At 47.0% G+C, this 14,362-nt stretch overlaps 1 protein-coding gene across 1 annotated transcript in view; it reads left to right on the top strand.

Moving 5' to 3' along the window:
* The first annotated feature begins 1,503 nt into the window (after positions 1-1,503).
* The window catches only part of LOC133350803 (rhophilin-2-like), a 55,885-nt gene continuing 43,026 nt past the window's right edge, over positions 1,504-14,362 (top strand). Inside the window, exons 1-2 of the mRNA XM_061565546.1 lie at positions 1,504-1,610; positions 11,006-11,121. Of these exons, the coding sequence (XP_061421530.1) occupies positions 1,566-1,610; positions 11,006-11,121 (161 nt within the window). The 5' untranslated portion in view covers positions 1,504-1,565. The remainder of the gene's footprint in view (positions 1,611-11,005; positions 11,122-14,362) is intronic.

The following is a 14,362-nucleotide window of genomic DNA, read 5'->3' as shown; positions in this document are numbered from 1 at the left end:
CCACCACCGCTTCCCCCCCACCACCACCACCGCTGCCCCCCAACCACCACCACCTCCTCCACCACCACCACCGCTCCTTCCTCCACCACCACCACCGCTCCCTCCTCCACCACCACCGCTCCCTCCTTCCTCCTCCTCCTCCACCACCACCACTCCCTCCTCCTCCTCCACCACCACTCCCTCCTTCCTCCTCCACCACCACTCCTTCCTCCTCCACCACCACCACCACCGCTCCCTCCTCCACCACCACCGCTCCCTCCTTCCTCCTCCTCCTCCACCACCACCACTCCCTCCTTCCTCCTCCTCCTCCTCCTCCACCACCACTCCCTCCTTCCTCCTCCACCACCACTCCTTCCTGCTCCACCACCACCACCACCGCTCCCTCCTCCACCACCACCGCTCCCTCCTTCCTCCTCCACCACCACCACTCCCTCCTTCCTCCTCCTCCTCCACCACCACTCCCTCCTTCCTCCTCCACCACCACTCCTTCCTCCTCCACCACCACCACCGCTCCCTCCTCCACCACCACCTCCTTCCTCCTCCACCACCACCACTCCCTCCTTCCTCCTCCTCCTCCACCACCACTCCCTCCTTCCTCCTCCACCACCACTCCTTCCTCCTCCACCACCACCACCGCTCCCTCCTCCACCACCACCGCTCCCTCCTTCCTCCTCCTCCTCCACCACCACTCCCTCCTTCCTCCTCCACCACCACTCCTTCCTCCTCCACCACCACCACCGCTCCCTCCTCCACCACCACCGCTCCCTCCTTCCTCCTCCTCCTCCACCACCACTCCCTCCTTCCTCCTCCACCACCATCGCTCCCTCCTCCACCACCACCGCTCCCTCCTTCCTCCTTCACCACCACCGCTCCCTCCACCACCACCGCCGCTCCCCCCCACCACCGCTGCCCCCCAACCACCACCACCGCTCTCTCCTCCTCCTCCACCACCTCCTCCTCCACCACTACCACCGCTCCCTCCTCCCCCACCACCACCGCTGCCCCCCAACCACCACCAACTGCGAGCTGCGTCATCCGCTCTGAGCCGCATCGGTGGGGGCAGAGGGGGGGGGGCACGGCCGGGGGGGGGGGGGGTAGTGGGCGGGGCTCTGCGCGAGCTCTGCCCAGGTGAGGGGCGGTGCCGGTGCGGGCTGTGCAGGATGTCACGATTCACGATTCTCGGTGGGACGCGATTCCATTAGTGGTCGTGATTATTAACGTGAATTGGCTCTTTCGCTTTCTGTGGCCCACATTAAAGAGAACTTCTCGGGGCTCGCCATCGATTGCAAAAAAACAATGCTCGGCAAGTTAGCGCAGTCTCTACGAATCGTAATTTAATCTTAAGGAATGTAATCGATTGAATAAAAACAAGTCGATTTAATCGCGAACCCATGAATCGTGACCGACGCGAGGCGGTGACGCGCCGCGAGGGGCGGGGCCGTGTCCCGGATAAGGGCGGGGCCACGCTGAGCGAGGGGCGGGGCCGTGGTGGGGTGGGGGGGGCAGAGTCACCACCCTTCACCCCCTCCCCCCACCCGCGTCTCGTCGCTTCTCGGGAACCCGCGATGTCGGACGGGGACGCTCCGGAGTGCGAGGGCAGCTTCCGAAAGGTGCGCGATCTCCCTGTCCCCCCGTGTGTCCGCACCGTGTCGGCGTGTGCCCTGAGCGGGGGCCGTCTACTCCGAGGGCGATGGTGGCGATGTGGGGGGGGCGCCTCGCTGCCCCCCACTGCCCCCCACCTGTTGCCAGGCAACCTCCCATCTCTGTCCCTCTGCGGCGGTGGTGGCGGTGGAGAGATGCGAGGTGGAGTTGAGGGTGGATGCTGTTGATCTTTGCGCTCGTTTACTCCTTTTTTGTGCAGGAAGGTCCTGCCAAAATGTTCACAGCTCCGATTCGCATGGTTGGCTACGTAATGTGCGAAAGAAGTTAAACATGCAGTCCATACAATAAGGGGGTGGGGGGTAGGGCGGCGATTGCTATGTTTGATCGTAATTTGGGAGCATTTTTCTAATTTGGTATACAGTATTGAACATTGACGCCGGAACTAACTGGCCCACTCTTGCGAATGATGTCAGGGACCCTTTTTTAAACGTCCACCGTGAAAGCAGAAAGCGCGTGTTGCTGTGCTTTATATACCCGCAGTGATAACCGGGGCAGCTGTGGGATTCCAACCGTGATCCTCTTCAACAAGCGGCGGCGAAGGCGCCCACATTTGGGGGCAATGTCTCCGCCACGATAGATTGGAGGATGAGTGAGGTTACTAGGAGGATGGAGGTGCGAGATGGCGCTCCGTCCTCCCCCCGTCTCTTACGCCTCGTCTTGGGCCACAATCACGGCGAGATATTGGCCCTTGCCTGGCCAGCCAGCCAGCACGAGTTTCTGCTTGCAGCAGCAGTGGTAGACACCGCCTCAACCCCGCACGACCCCGGGGCCCAGAGTCATTAGCGCAGTACACGTTCATCGTGCCGTCTCCAAGCGTGTGTAACAAGTGCAGTGGGGAACCCCACAGCTATCGGGCTGCCTCTCTGTTGTATCTGGCCCTCTGCTTCTCTAAGTGTGTCCTCTACATGTTTGTATATCTGAGGCTTTGTGCCCCCCAAGGGTCCTTTTTGCCTCTTGTGTACTGGGTCCCACATATCGAAATCGTTGCAGAGTTTTGCTTGTGTTGAACCAGTGGTTGCTAATCGCACCTCCCATGAGCACGGCTACGTACCGTGCGAAATAGTTTCAACATACATGCAGTGCTTCTGAAATTGTGGAGGGAAAGACATGGGAAGTAGGCGTATTGGCTGCGTATTTATTTTGAGACTGCTACAGTTGGGCTATTGAGAGTTGACAGGCATACCGATTCTAAAGCAAGAACCAAAAGTTGAACTAGAATGAACTATCCACCAAAAGCACAATTGTGCTTTTGAAGGAGCATGTAAAGGAGTGAATGAATGTCATTTACTTCCCTATTGATGGATGGCTGAATTGCAATATTTTCAAATCGTCATCCGAGCTATTGATTTATTGAATTTCGATTTAATCATCACACTTATGAATGGTATTGAAGGATGTATTCACCTTTCACTCGACAACCAAGGATAGAACCCCGTGCACCCTGCTGTGAAGCCAATGCCCAGTTAATGACTGTGTGGACCAGTGGTGATGAGATAAAGCATTGTTCAACGTTGATCCGTCGTCACAATGTTATCTTGGAGTGGTGTTCTATTTTTATTGAGCTAACAAACAGTAAACCACTGTTGGAACACACTTCTAAAAACTACTGTCAGGTTAAAAGTGCCTCTAACACAAACCGTGGTACAACTACTACAAAAACTTTTCTGTTGTATGGAATAAATCACAAATCTTTTCATCTAGCTAAAACACTGTTAAAGCATTACAAATATGTTGAATATATATTGAGAAAAAATATCTCATTGTACTGGGAAATTGATGTGCGCAGCCCTGAGTATTGTCAGTTTAATAACTTTTTTGTTGCTTTTTTTAAACCTAATTGTGCAAACGCAGCCAATATCCATGTTGAAATGGGCACAGGTGCATATTTCCAGACTCCTCTCCAGGGTGTGTCAGCTGGCTGGTAGGGAAATTGAAAACTTTATTTATGTTGTACATGTTAGGGCAGTTAGGCACGCCTGCGACTGACTTCGTCACACCTCCGAAAAAAAATTGGTATATTTTTACCTATGTTGCGACATTAAATAGTGATTTGCAAAAGGCCAAAGCTTACAATGCAAAAATGTTGCATACAGTACTTTAACACATTTCAAAATTATATAATTGTGTCCGTTCAAGGTAAAAGTAATTGTCATTGTACATTTTGAGGTTAGAACATCTTCTCAAGATGTGCACAAAATATTGCAGGTTTACAACAAACACGTTATAAAAGAGCTTCAGCCATATAAATACATGATGTCATTGTTTATTGATGTAGTATGACAAAAAAATGTTTGTGGTATATACAATTGTGACAATTATATGTCATAGCATAGTGTGATTGCAACTGGTGGTAAGGCAGGAATTGAGGGCTGTTGTCGGCAGCAGAGTGTGTGATGGAGCTGTCTGGAAGTGATAGCGCATTCCTGCAGAGCTCGGTGAGTGGGGGGGGGGGGTCTTTGTCCCAGGTTATGACCAGCAGCCAGTCAGGTATTGGGGGTTGCAGTTTGTGGCCTAGTCGGCCGTGGGGTTGTCCACGTTGCAACTCAGATCACGGAGGGGCTGAAACAGGCAGGGTCAGCTGTGAAGTGCTGACAACAGTAAGTGGCTGAGCAGGATTTGCCTAACAATACAAAATGGAACAGGCAGCCGGACCTAGGCCACAGCAGACAGGCCAGGGCATAGGCCACTGGGTGGTCGAGTCGGGAGTGAGGCATTTTAGAGACAAGTCTAAATTGGTTGAGCAGGAAGTGGGCAAATTAGGCAATCAAATTGTCTTCATATGAAGAGCAATGGAGAAGCACAAAAAAATTGACATTTCCATGGCAAGGCCAGTTTATACATAGGGTAACCAGGTGTGGTAGGATCACATCAAGTGACATGGATAGATGACCCTGTACTTGGCAGGGTCACTCGCATTGAGCAGATTATAGTTGCTTAGGCATTCCACATTCTTTTATATCATTGATTCACCATTTAGTAACATACTTAAAAAACTGCATGAAAATGTTTAAGTTAATTGTGGCTGTTGTAATATTTTAACATTTATGAATGGCATCCTCATGCCTTTTGTCATGACAAGTCGTACAGTTTGCCCTCGTTAAATATAATTGCAATTCAACATGGGCAATATTAGCCAGGATTGAGCAATATTACATAAGAACAGGGGCTTGTTCACTTTCACTTTTTCGACCCACAACAAATCAGACGAGAGGAAACCCTCACTGTCACATGTATTGTATTTACCATGTCATATGGCATGTGTCCCACTTAAACCAAATCGGTCATCACGATTTTGTTATTGGTGAAAGGCACCACAATGATTAAATCACACGTGGGAGGGCCACTTCAACATCCCACACCCACGCATCTTCATGGAGGAGGTTAAGTTAATACTGAAAATGTTTGCTGATCCACTACATGGAAAACTTGAGGGAGTCATTGAACTCATTTAAGTAGCATGTGTGGCACAATACAGTGTCCGAATCCCATGCCAGGAAGCGCCAAAACTGCCCGCTGTGCACACAGCCTACCGAGATCGGTGGAAATAAATAAGCAGCACACAGCCTTGTGCTTAGACGACAATGTGATAGGGCAAACCTAGTCCTTGTTTTTATTAAATCTGACACAAGCAGTCTCTTTTCTGCATCATATGCAGTCCCTGTACTGCGTCATACATATCATGAAGCGCAACAAATGTCACAAGGAGGCACACCCAACTTGAGTGTGACCACAGCCCAGACTTTCTTCCCTGTCATACCTTCTCCAGTAAATTACAGACGTTCAGAGTTCTGCCTGAGTAATATTATCTTCCCAAATATTGTATGGCTATTGTATGTATGTTGAACTTCTTTCACACCTTATGTAGCCAACTGTGCGAATTCGGAGGTGCTGGGGCTTTTGAAATCCAATAACTGCATTCATAATTTTTCTTATTTTTGATAGTTCAAACATTCTATATTTAATTAATTAGCTTTTATTTTCATGTCTCGGCACATTCATAATGACTGCCTCGTCCTTTTTGTATGGCAAAGCCTTTACTGGCGATGTTACGGGAATGTGCAACAACAAAAGCGTCCCTTATTTTGTACACGGATGTCTGACAATCGTTTGAAACATTTTTTTAAATGAAATAAAGCCTTCAAAGTTACGGTCAAAAACATCATTATGGCACTCTTCATATATATTTTTTAATCGTTAATGAAATTTAAAACCTGCATAGGACAAGCCCATAGCCTAAGTGTGTGTGTAGAAATAAGAGCTGCTTGTTTTTTTGGGTTATGTCTTCATCTTGGAGGTTGCATGTCTACTGTTCAGCAGCTGCTGAATCTGCCATGGGGTAGAAAGCGTTTGTGAGGAGTGCTGGTATCAAAGGTGTTTGGCTATGATGACATTTCGATCTTTGGTCTTCCTTTGAAAGCAAGTGGTAAGTTGAACTTTTGCAGTGTTACAAACCAGCGATTTCCACAACAATGGAGAAACCTGAACTGTATGTCATTAACCATTGACAATGCTATTCACGTGTGAGATGTTGTAAAGCTCTTACATTGTGATTCGCATCATGGTTTCTTCCAATGTGTGTCCCAGCCCAATGTTATGTTCTTCTCATTCCACTCTACAACACCACAGCAGTCACCTCTTTGTCTCTTCCTCCTTGGCATGAAACCTCCCAAGCTTCTAGCTGGATGGCCTCCCAGGTCTGACCATAGGTCTTTCCCACATATATTAGCGTCACTTTCGTTTTTAAAAATACTTGGGAACATAATTGTGGACAATTGTCACCCCAACCAAAAATGAGCCATACTAAACTCTCAGTTCAAACTGTCACTTGATGTTTTTATGACCAAATATCTCATTTGCGCTCTTGTCCATCCCAAAACAGTCCAAGCTTATCACAAAAATGTCAACATTGGTCACAAAAGACTTAAATTGGCAAACGTAATGTTTTGGTTTATTTATTAAACACTATTATTCATAGGAGAACATCAGCTGGGCCCATATGAAGATTAAACCATCCAAGTCACGCAGCATCTCGATTGTGAAGGGAGTACTCTGTGACCTGAAATTCTTCATCGGAGATGACCAAATCCCAACAGTGTCTGAGCAGCCGGTAAAAAGCCTTGGAAGGTGGTATAATGCAAGCCTGAAGGACAAAGACCAGGTGCAACAGCTGCGCAAAGACATCAGTAGTAGCCTACAGTCCATCGACAACACCCAGCTACCTGGAAAGTTAAAGGCCTGGTGTCTGCAGTTTGGTCTCCTACCCCGGGTGTTGTGGCCCCTAGCAGTGTATGAGGTTCCAATCTCAACAGTGGAGAAGATGGAAAGAGGAGTCACGAGCTACTTAAAGAAGTGGCTCGGAGTTCCACGATGCCTTACCACCATAGGCCTCTATGGAGATGGTGTCCTCAAGCTGCCCCTCACCAGTCTAACAGAGGAATTCAAGTGTGCAAAAACCAGGCTCCAGATGACACTGAATGAATCTCGAGACCCAGTGGTGAGCAACAACGCGCCGACCTTGGCAACTGGGCGCAAATGGAGGCCAGGAAAAGCAGTCCAGGAGGCAACAGCAGCCCTCAGACATGCTGACATTGTGGGTCATGTTCATCAAGGGAGAGGAGGCATTGGGCTAACTAGCCGTGCTGCTTGGAGTAAGGCCACTGCACCAAAGCGGCGGAAGATGGTAGTGCAGGAAGTACGCCATCAGGAGGAGGCTGCAAGGTGGGCCAAGGCAGTCTCTCTTGCCAAACAGGGACAGTGGACTCGATGGGACAGTGTGGAGAAGAGGAAGATCAGCTGGAAGGATCTGTGGGCCATGGAAGCGAGGCGGTTGAGCTTTTCCATCAGAGCAACATATGACGTCCTTCCAACACCAGTTAATCTTCAATGGTATGGTGAAGATCCAGATTGTGCCCTCTGTTCCATGCCAGCCAACCTCAGGCACATTCTCACAGGGTGTAAAACAAGCCTCACCCAAGGACGATACACTTGGCGTCACAACCAAGTCCTTAAAAACCTTGCGTCTGCCCTGGAGGACAAGTGAGCTGCCACCAACTCCCTACCACCCCCAGCAGCATCATACCCCTTACGGACGACCTTTGTCCGCGAAGGGGCTAAACCACCGAAGAGCGGCTCTACACCATTAGAGCGAGACCAGCTGCGCTTGGCCCGCGACTGGAAAATGCTAGCTGATATTGGCCGGCAACTTGTGTTTCCTCCGGAGATCGCAACCACCACCCTAAGACCTGACATGGTGCTCTAGTCCTGTTCGCTCAAGAAGGTCTTCATCATTGAGCTCCCAGTACCCTGGGCGGACTCAGTAGATGAGGCTTATGAGCGAAAACATCTGCGCTATGCCGATCTAGCTGCCGAAGCACGGCATCATGGCTGGAACACAGAAGTCCGACCAGTGGAGGTGGGCTGCAGAGGTTTTGTGGCAACATCTACAACCAGACTACTTAGAGACCTGGGAATTAAGGGCCAGAGCCAGCGTTCGGCAATCAGAGCTGTATCGGAGGCGGCAGAAGGCAGCAGTCAGTGGCTCTGGATGAAGAGGAAAGACCCCAGCTGGGCCCCAAAGTGTTCTTGGAATCAAATCATACACTCCCAATCAAACAATCACGTGTCTTTACGCCTTAGTCACTTTAATTAATAATTGTAACCATAAAACTTCAAACTTGGTCTTCTCATTGGCCCATTCCTGCAGACAAACTGGAGACACGGTGAAAACACACATTCTGGCCGAATGCCTCAACATAGCTGCCCCAAGACCAATTATTCTGTTTCCCCCCAAGCATGTAGCCTTTTAGAGACTTGTATTACATTTGTAGTGAGTTCAACTGAGTCGCAGACACACTTTTTGGAGGCAACACATTTATTGATACCAACACAAAGGTGTAACTGCCCTAGATTTGAATCTTTCGTGACTGCAAGGATTCATATTCTTAGGTTTTTTCGGTAAAGTCACGTAGGTAAAAATTTTAATTAAAATTTATAAAAGTAAAATAAAAAATAAAATAAAAATGAAAATCACGACGTTTCTGAGGCAACACAAGCTTCCGTCTTCAGGTGGAACCGTTACAGCACGACAGCTGTATCAAGTCATCTGCCTTCGTGCTGTGACGGTTCCACCTGAAGACGGAAGCTTGTGTTACCTCCGAAACGTCGTGATTTTTATTTTATTTTTTATTTTACTTTTATTAATTTTAATTTTTTACCTACGTGACTTTACCGAAAAAACCTAAGAATGTGTAACTGCCCCTTCACCAGTTAACCTATGGTGGTGGACCACCAGGCTAACTACCCTAATTATACTGGGAGTAGCTGCAACGTACAGGACCCCAGCTTGGGTCCAGGTCCACGTGTTGGTGACTCTTCTCGGACGTCGAAGGTAGATTCTTCAGGATGACAACACCAACGCTGAACCCCGGTCCCTCTGGGGACCCGGCTTATAGCCTCACTGGTCGTGGCTGGCTCCACCCTCGGCCACGACCACCTCAAATCCTCTAGCAGGATCTCCACCCGACATGTGACCACCCTTCGCCCCCACTTGGGGTGCCCTGTGTAGACTTTACCAGTCACTTGCCCTCTGGGGGTCAACCAGAGTACCACAGCCTATAGTAACCCTATTCCATGGCTGACACTCTCACACCCCATCCTGTAGGGGTCGGCACTGCACGCCTTGCGTGGTGCCACTCAGCGCTATCCATCAGCGCTCACCGAGCCCCTCCAGGGCCGGTGCTACACCCACATATACGGGGTGTCCGCGATGTCAATACATCGCACGCTGTGCATCACTAGGGCCGGCATTACACAGTGACATCCACGATGTCCCAATATACGTGATGTCCGCGATGTGAGTGCATCGCACGCCATGCCTCTAGGGCTGGCATTACACAGTGACGTCCGCAATATCACTCCACATTTATATGATGCCTTTATGATTTCTGAGTTATCATCTTACTAAATCTGCATTCAAGTTTGTGGGCGTATGTGTGCTTATCTCTATATAGTACATTAAAACCTCTCAAAGCTGGATTTAGAAAAGCCGGAAGGCTTTTCGAACTAAATAAAATATGTTTTTTTTAAACCAATGGATTCCACCCCTAACACTGTTACCGCATACATTAATCTGCACACTCAAGGAGATGGTGTCCGTGTTTGCGCTACTAATTATAAATACCATATGCAAAGTATAGTATACAAGCATAACTTGTTTACTTCTCTGTAAATAATTCAGTGAATACATTCCCTTGGACGTCACGGGCTCTGTTAGAGCTTTCACACTCGATGTTTCATTTTGATTTTGTTACATATAACAAATACATGCTTCATACTCATCGGAATATTTATTCAGCCTTCCATATTTCGTGAGCCTTGGTCTTCATCCTCTGCTTCATGATGGTGGTAAGCGGTTTGGATTAAACGGCAGAGTAGTGAATGTTTTGGTCATAATTTGTCAATATTAAATTGTAAATCTATAGTTATTCAATGTTATTAAGTGTTAAGACGGTCAATTTGACAGCAATACAAGAGTCCTGTCTGTAATTTCTCTGAATCCAAAAGGTTCAACCACATTGTTGTTGTGTTCCTACGACCTCGCACTGTACTAATTAACATAAAACTGACACTTTTAGAGCAATTTCCACCAATCATATATTTGTGTGATACCTTATTCTTGAATATCCACAGCAGTTGTACAATCCTAAATGGCCCGAACGCTAACTATCTTCACTGTTTCGCAAATTACCTGCTACCTGAAATATCTTAATAGCTTTTGAAAACAACATCGTAATTAAGTCTCAAACATACAGCAGGCCCGTCTCCAGCTGGTCTGAGATGGGAGGGGGCAAGTAGAACTCTTGTGTGGGTACCACCATAATAGTGATGTACTGCTAAGGAGAGTGAACTTGGGTTACCCAAAGGGACTTTGGCAGGGCACATCCCATCCCAGCACCGCAGTGGCAAGATGCTAACTCCCTCTCCTAGTGTGCAGGAGCGCGTGGGTTCAATCCCGACCCTGATGCCTGTTGTATATTCTCCCCACGTGGATTTTTCTCCGAGTCCTCCGGTTTTTCCCTTCCACATGTTGAAACATGTATTTAGAGTATTTGGCTGCTAAAAAAATTCACGTGATAAGCCACTTAGTTGAGCTGTCATTTGTGACCAGGTCGCTTCTGAAAAATCTACATATCTCAGTGGGTCGTACCTGGTAAATAAAAAGTTTTTAGCTTCGTTCAGTTCAATCCTAGCACTGGTTCTGGACTACAGTGGCAGTGTTAAAAACTAATTGTAAGTTGTTTTGTTTGCTATTTGCTCAATGTCGTATTTTGTGTGTTGCGTGTAGGGATGTGATCCCTTTGCTCAGACGCAGCGCAGCAAGTTGCAAACTCGGCGAGCCAAGCTCAACCAGCAGATCAACAAGGAGATGAGGCTCCGAGCTGGCGCCGAGAACCTCTTACGGTGCGTGCGGAGAACTCTCACAAGCAGAGGCATTAAAGCCTATTTCACGTTACGTAACGAGACAACGAAACAGGGATCGCACCGGATACCCTGGCTCATCAAGCCTTTGTTTTGTGCCAGTTTCGTTGTAATGGATGCCGAGTGAATGTAGGGAGGCCACTGTTTCACAGTGCAGAGCACAAACATGGTCTGAAGTAGCATGTTGAGTTCATGTTAATAGTTAATCCTGGAGACATTTGCCAGGTTTCTTGACTCTTGCTCGGATTAGTCGCTTTGCTGTGTTTGTGCATGCACTGGTGGAGCTTGCAAGGTCTTACAGGTTTTCTCGGGATGATTAACAATTTATTTAATCAAGCAAAACTGAAGCCTTTTTACTGCGAGCTGAATCCAGTTCCTGCTACACACGTCTGCTAATTAGCATCCATTCACATTGACCATCTGTGTGATTTCTGGCATATTGGCTCGTTTATGTGTTTTGTATGAATGTTGGTTATATGTCGCAGTCTTTTGAAAGTGAGACTGCTAAAAATGTTGTATGATGCACTGAAGAAGTGGTACTAATGGTTTATTTTAAATCCACACATTTTTGCAAGTCTTTGTTATATGGAGGAGATTTTAGGTCATGGAGGAAGAGATCTATAGCCAAATTCCGTGCGCCTCTTTTGGGGTTAAGCACAGTGTCGTACGAATGCATTTTCCTACACGGTGGTGTTTGAGGACACAGCGGCACACTTCACTCAGCAAATTCGTCCACGTGGTACTGTTGCGCACTTGCTTGTGCACGAGGGTGTGAGTGTGTACAGGACAGCTTGCACGTGAGCGCATCTAGATGCGCAGCAAGTGCATCATTTAGTTGTCCGATTCATGATTTGTGCAGGATATGTTTGACAGCCGTCAGTTATTGCTATGAGATGGTTTAGGTGATTCCCTTTTTCTCTTATTTTACTCGTGGCTCACCGATCTTCTCATGCTTTTTTCACGGTCACATTCCACGTCTTGAGTACAGTTGGTACATACAAATGTCAAAGACTAAGTGGGTATAAAAAGTTAATTAATCATCTGCCATGATCTATTCATGTCCTTGTGAAGGCATCCTCATGCCGACACCACCCCCCCGTGGTCTTGTGATATTGTTATCCATGTCGCTCCTGTACATGATCTGATCTTATCACTATTTATTTCGGGCAGTTGTCCTATTGGACGCGTTTTCTCCTTTGGCGACCATTCCATCACCAGTCCTATTCATTGGCCGTCAATCCTTATTGTGATGTGTTTTGCATAATCCTACTTATTATCCTTAACAGTATGATGTTTCTGAATTGCGTTTGTTTCTTGATCCATATATTTGTCTTTCTGTCTCTCGGTTTAATTCTGTGCATGCATTGCTGCAATACTTATTTTCCACATTTCAGCATTCATTCAATTATCTTAATCAGTGTCCACATTTCTGATCCATACTTCATAGCAATTGATATGCACTGAAAACTTTATTCTTCCTGCACATTGGTATTCTGAGTATTACAAAAAATGTATTCTCCCAAATGTACTCTATCGTGCTCTTAATAATCTCTCTATTCCTTAATTAAGATCTAAATCCTTCTTCAGTATTTTATGAACAGATGGTTAATAATAATTTGAAGGATGGTACTAGAAAGGTAGATTACTAGGCATAAAGTACTCTGTTTATTACAATGTGTCATCTACTTATAAATACGTGGTTATAGCTGTGATGATGGAAACAGGATAAGCTTATTTTTTTTCTGGGAAGGAGTTTCATGGCATATAAACGTGTGTTGGACTGGCTGATGTGCATTGTGTGTGCTTTGAGATGGCATTAACTTTGGATTACTCTGATCCAGTGTTTTGCGGACTACAGGAAGGCTGTTAGCATTTGCCACGTCTCACTTGTGGATCTCAACAGATGAGATTAGACGGACAGATCCTCATGCTGCCCAAGCAATTTCACTTGATAACAGGTCAATTCTCCCATGTTAACAGTTTTAACCTAGATACATTATATGCTACATTGCACAGATGTGGATGAGGACTTCACTGTGATATATATGAAGATTGTATAGCCATTTATATCCCTATTGTGTCTAGATTCATGGTGTGATGCAAATAAACATGTTGAATTCTTAATGGGCAGTTGAGGCTAAATTTATGGGAAAAACATCCCCAGAATGTGGCAACATTTGTTTTATTTTGGGTGCCATTTCATTAATCCTCCAGCATGAGGTGTCACTTCTCCATGCTGTATAAACGATTATTCTCCGTATGTCCAGTACCCACCACTAACAGTGGGACTTAGCGGATAAAAGGAGCTGCCCGTGGTATACTGCGCTTTGAACCCGTCGAGTTCAATTCCAGGTCACAGATAAGAGTACTTAATTGAGAAAGTCACAAAGCAAGATCCCCTCCCATACTGCCAGACTAATGCCCACTGGCGTTCCCTTGTGCCTCACCGACAGCCATCATCAGGAAGTCCCCTAGACAACAAAAACATTACAGCAGAGCCTTGCAATCATTGATATGAGATCTGACGTACATCTCTTGAGATCCTGGGGCATTTCAACACCCAATGAATGCAAACCCTTATTCCTTATCGTAACCCTTTTTCACCAACCCACACTGACCAGCATGGCCAAATATGTTGTCTTGCACACAAACTTGCCATAGGGCAGCCTTATCCAGCCTTGGATTGACAAATAGCTGAATAATACTATTTATTATTTGTATACTTATAGTGTTGTGTGTTGTGGGGTAAAGTATGGATACTCCCACCTCTTCCAAGACTTCTGGCCATTGTGGAAGAGTAGGCCAAATACCCAATAGAGGAGATCTTTTGAGCCTTTAGCAGAGGGGCTGTATAGAGCACCCTGTATGGAGGCCCTTACAGTGGTCAGAAGTGGCACGAGCAAGAAATAGTGAAGCTTTCCAGCGGTGTGTGTTTCACATGACGTGTCACGTTACTGGGTTCCCCTAACGTTGAGTAAATAAATAAAAAGCGTTGTGTCTCAAGTGTGTAAGGGGGTCACTGTGACCCCCTCTGTGTCTGTGGGAGATACGAGCCTACTGATGAGAACTCCTGTAACCGCAGCATCGCGAATCCATGCATAGTCCTGAGCCCTCCACCGCACAAGGTGGTGCACACTCATACTTTCATACTTTTTGGGGAATATCATCTGCGTGAGTTGCCCAGCAAACGGTGCTGCAAGGTTGAGAGGAGTACAGTAATAGG

This window comes from Lethenteron reissneri, chromosome 35 (assembly GCF_015708825.2).
Source record: "Lethenteron reissneri isolate LAM-NWPU_2019-01 chromosome 35, ASM1570882v1, whole genome shotgun sequence".
NCBI classification, from domain to species: Eukaryota; Metazoa; Chordata; class Hyperoartia; order Petromyzontiformes; family Petromyzontidae; genus Lethenteron; species Lethenteron reissneri.
This window is presented reverse-complemented; position numbering and strand designations above follow the sequence as displayed.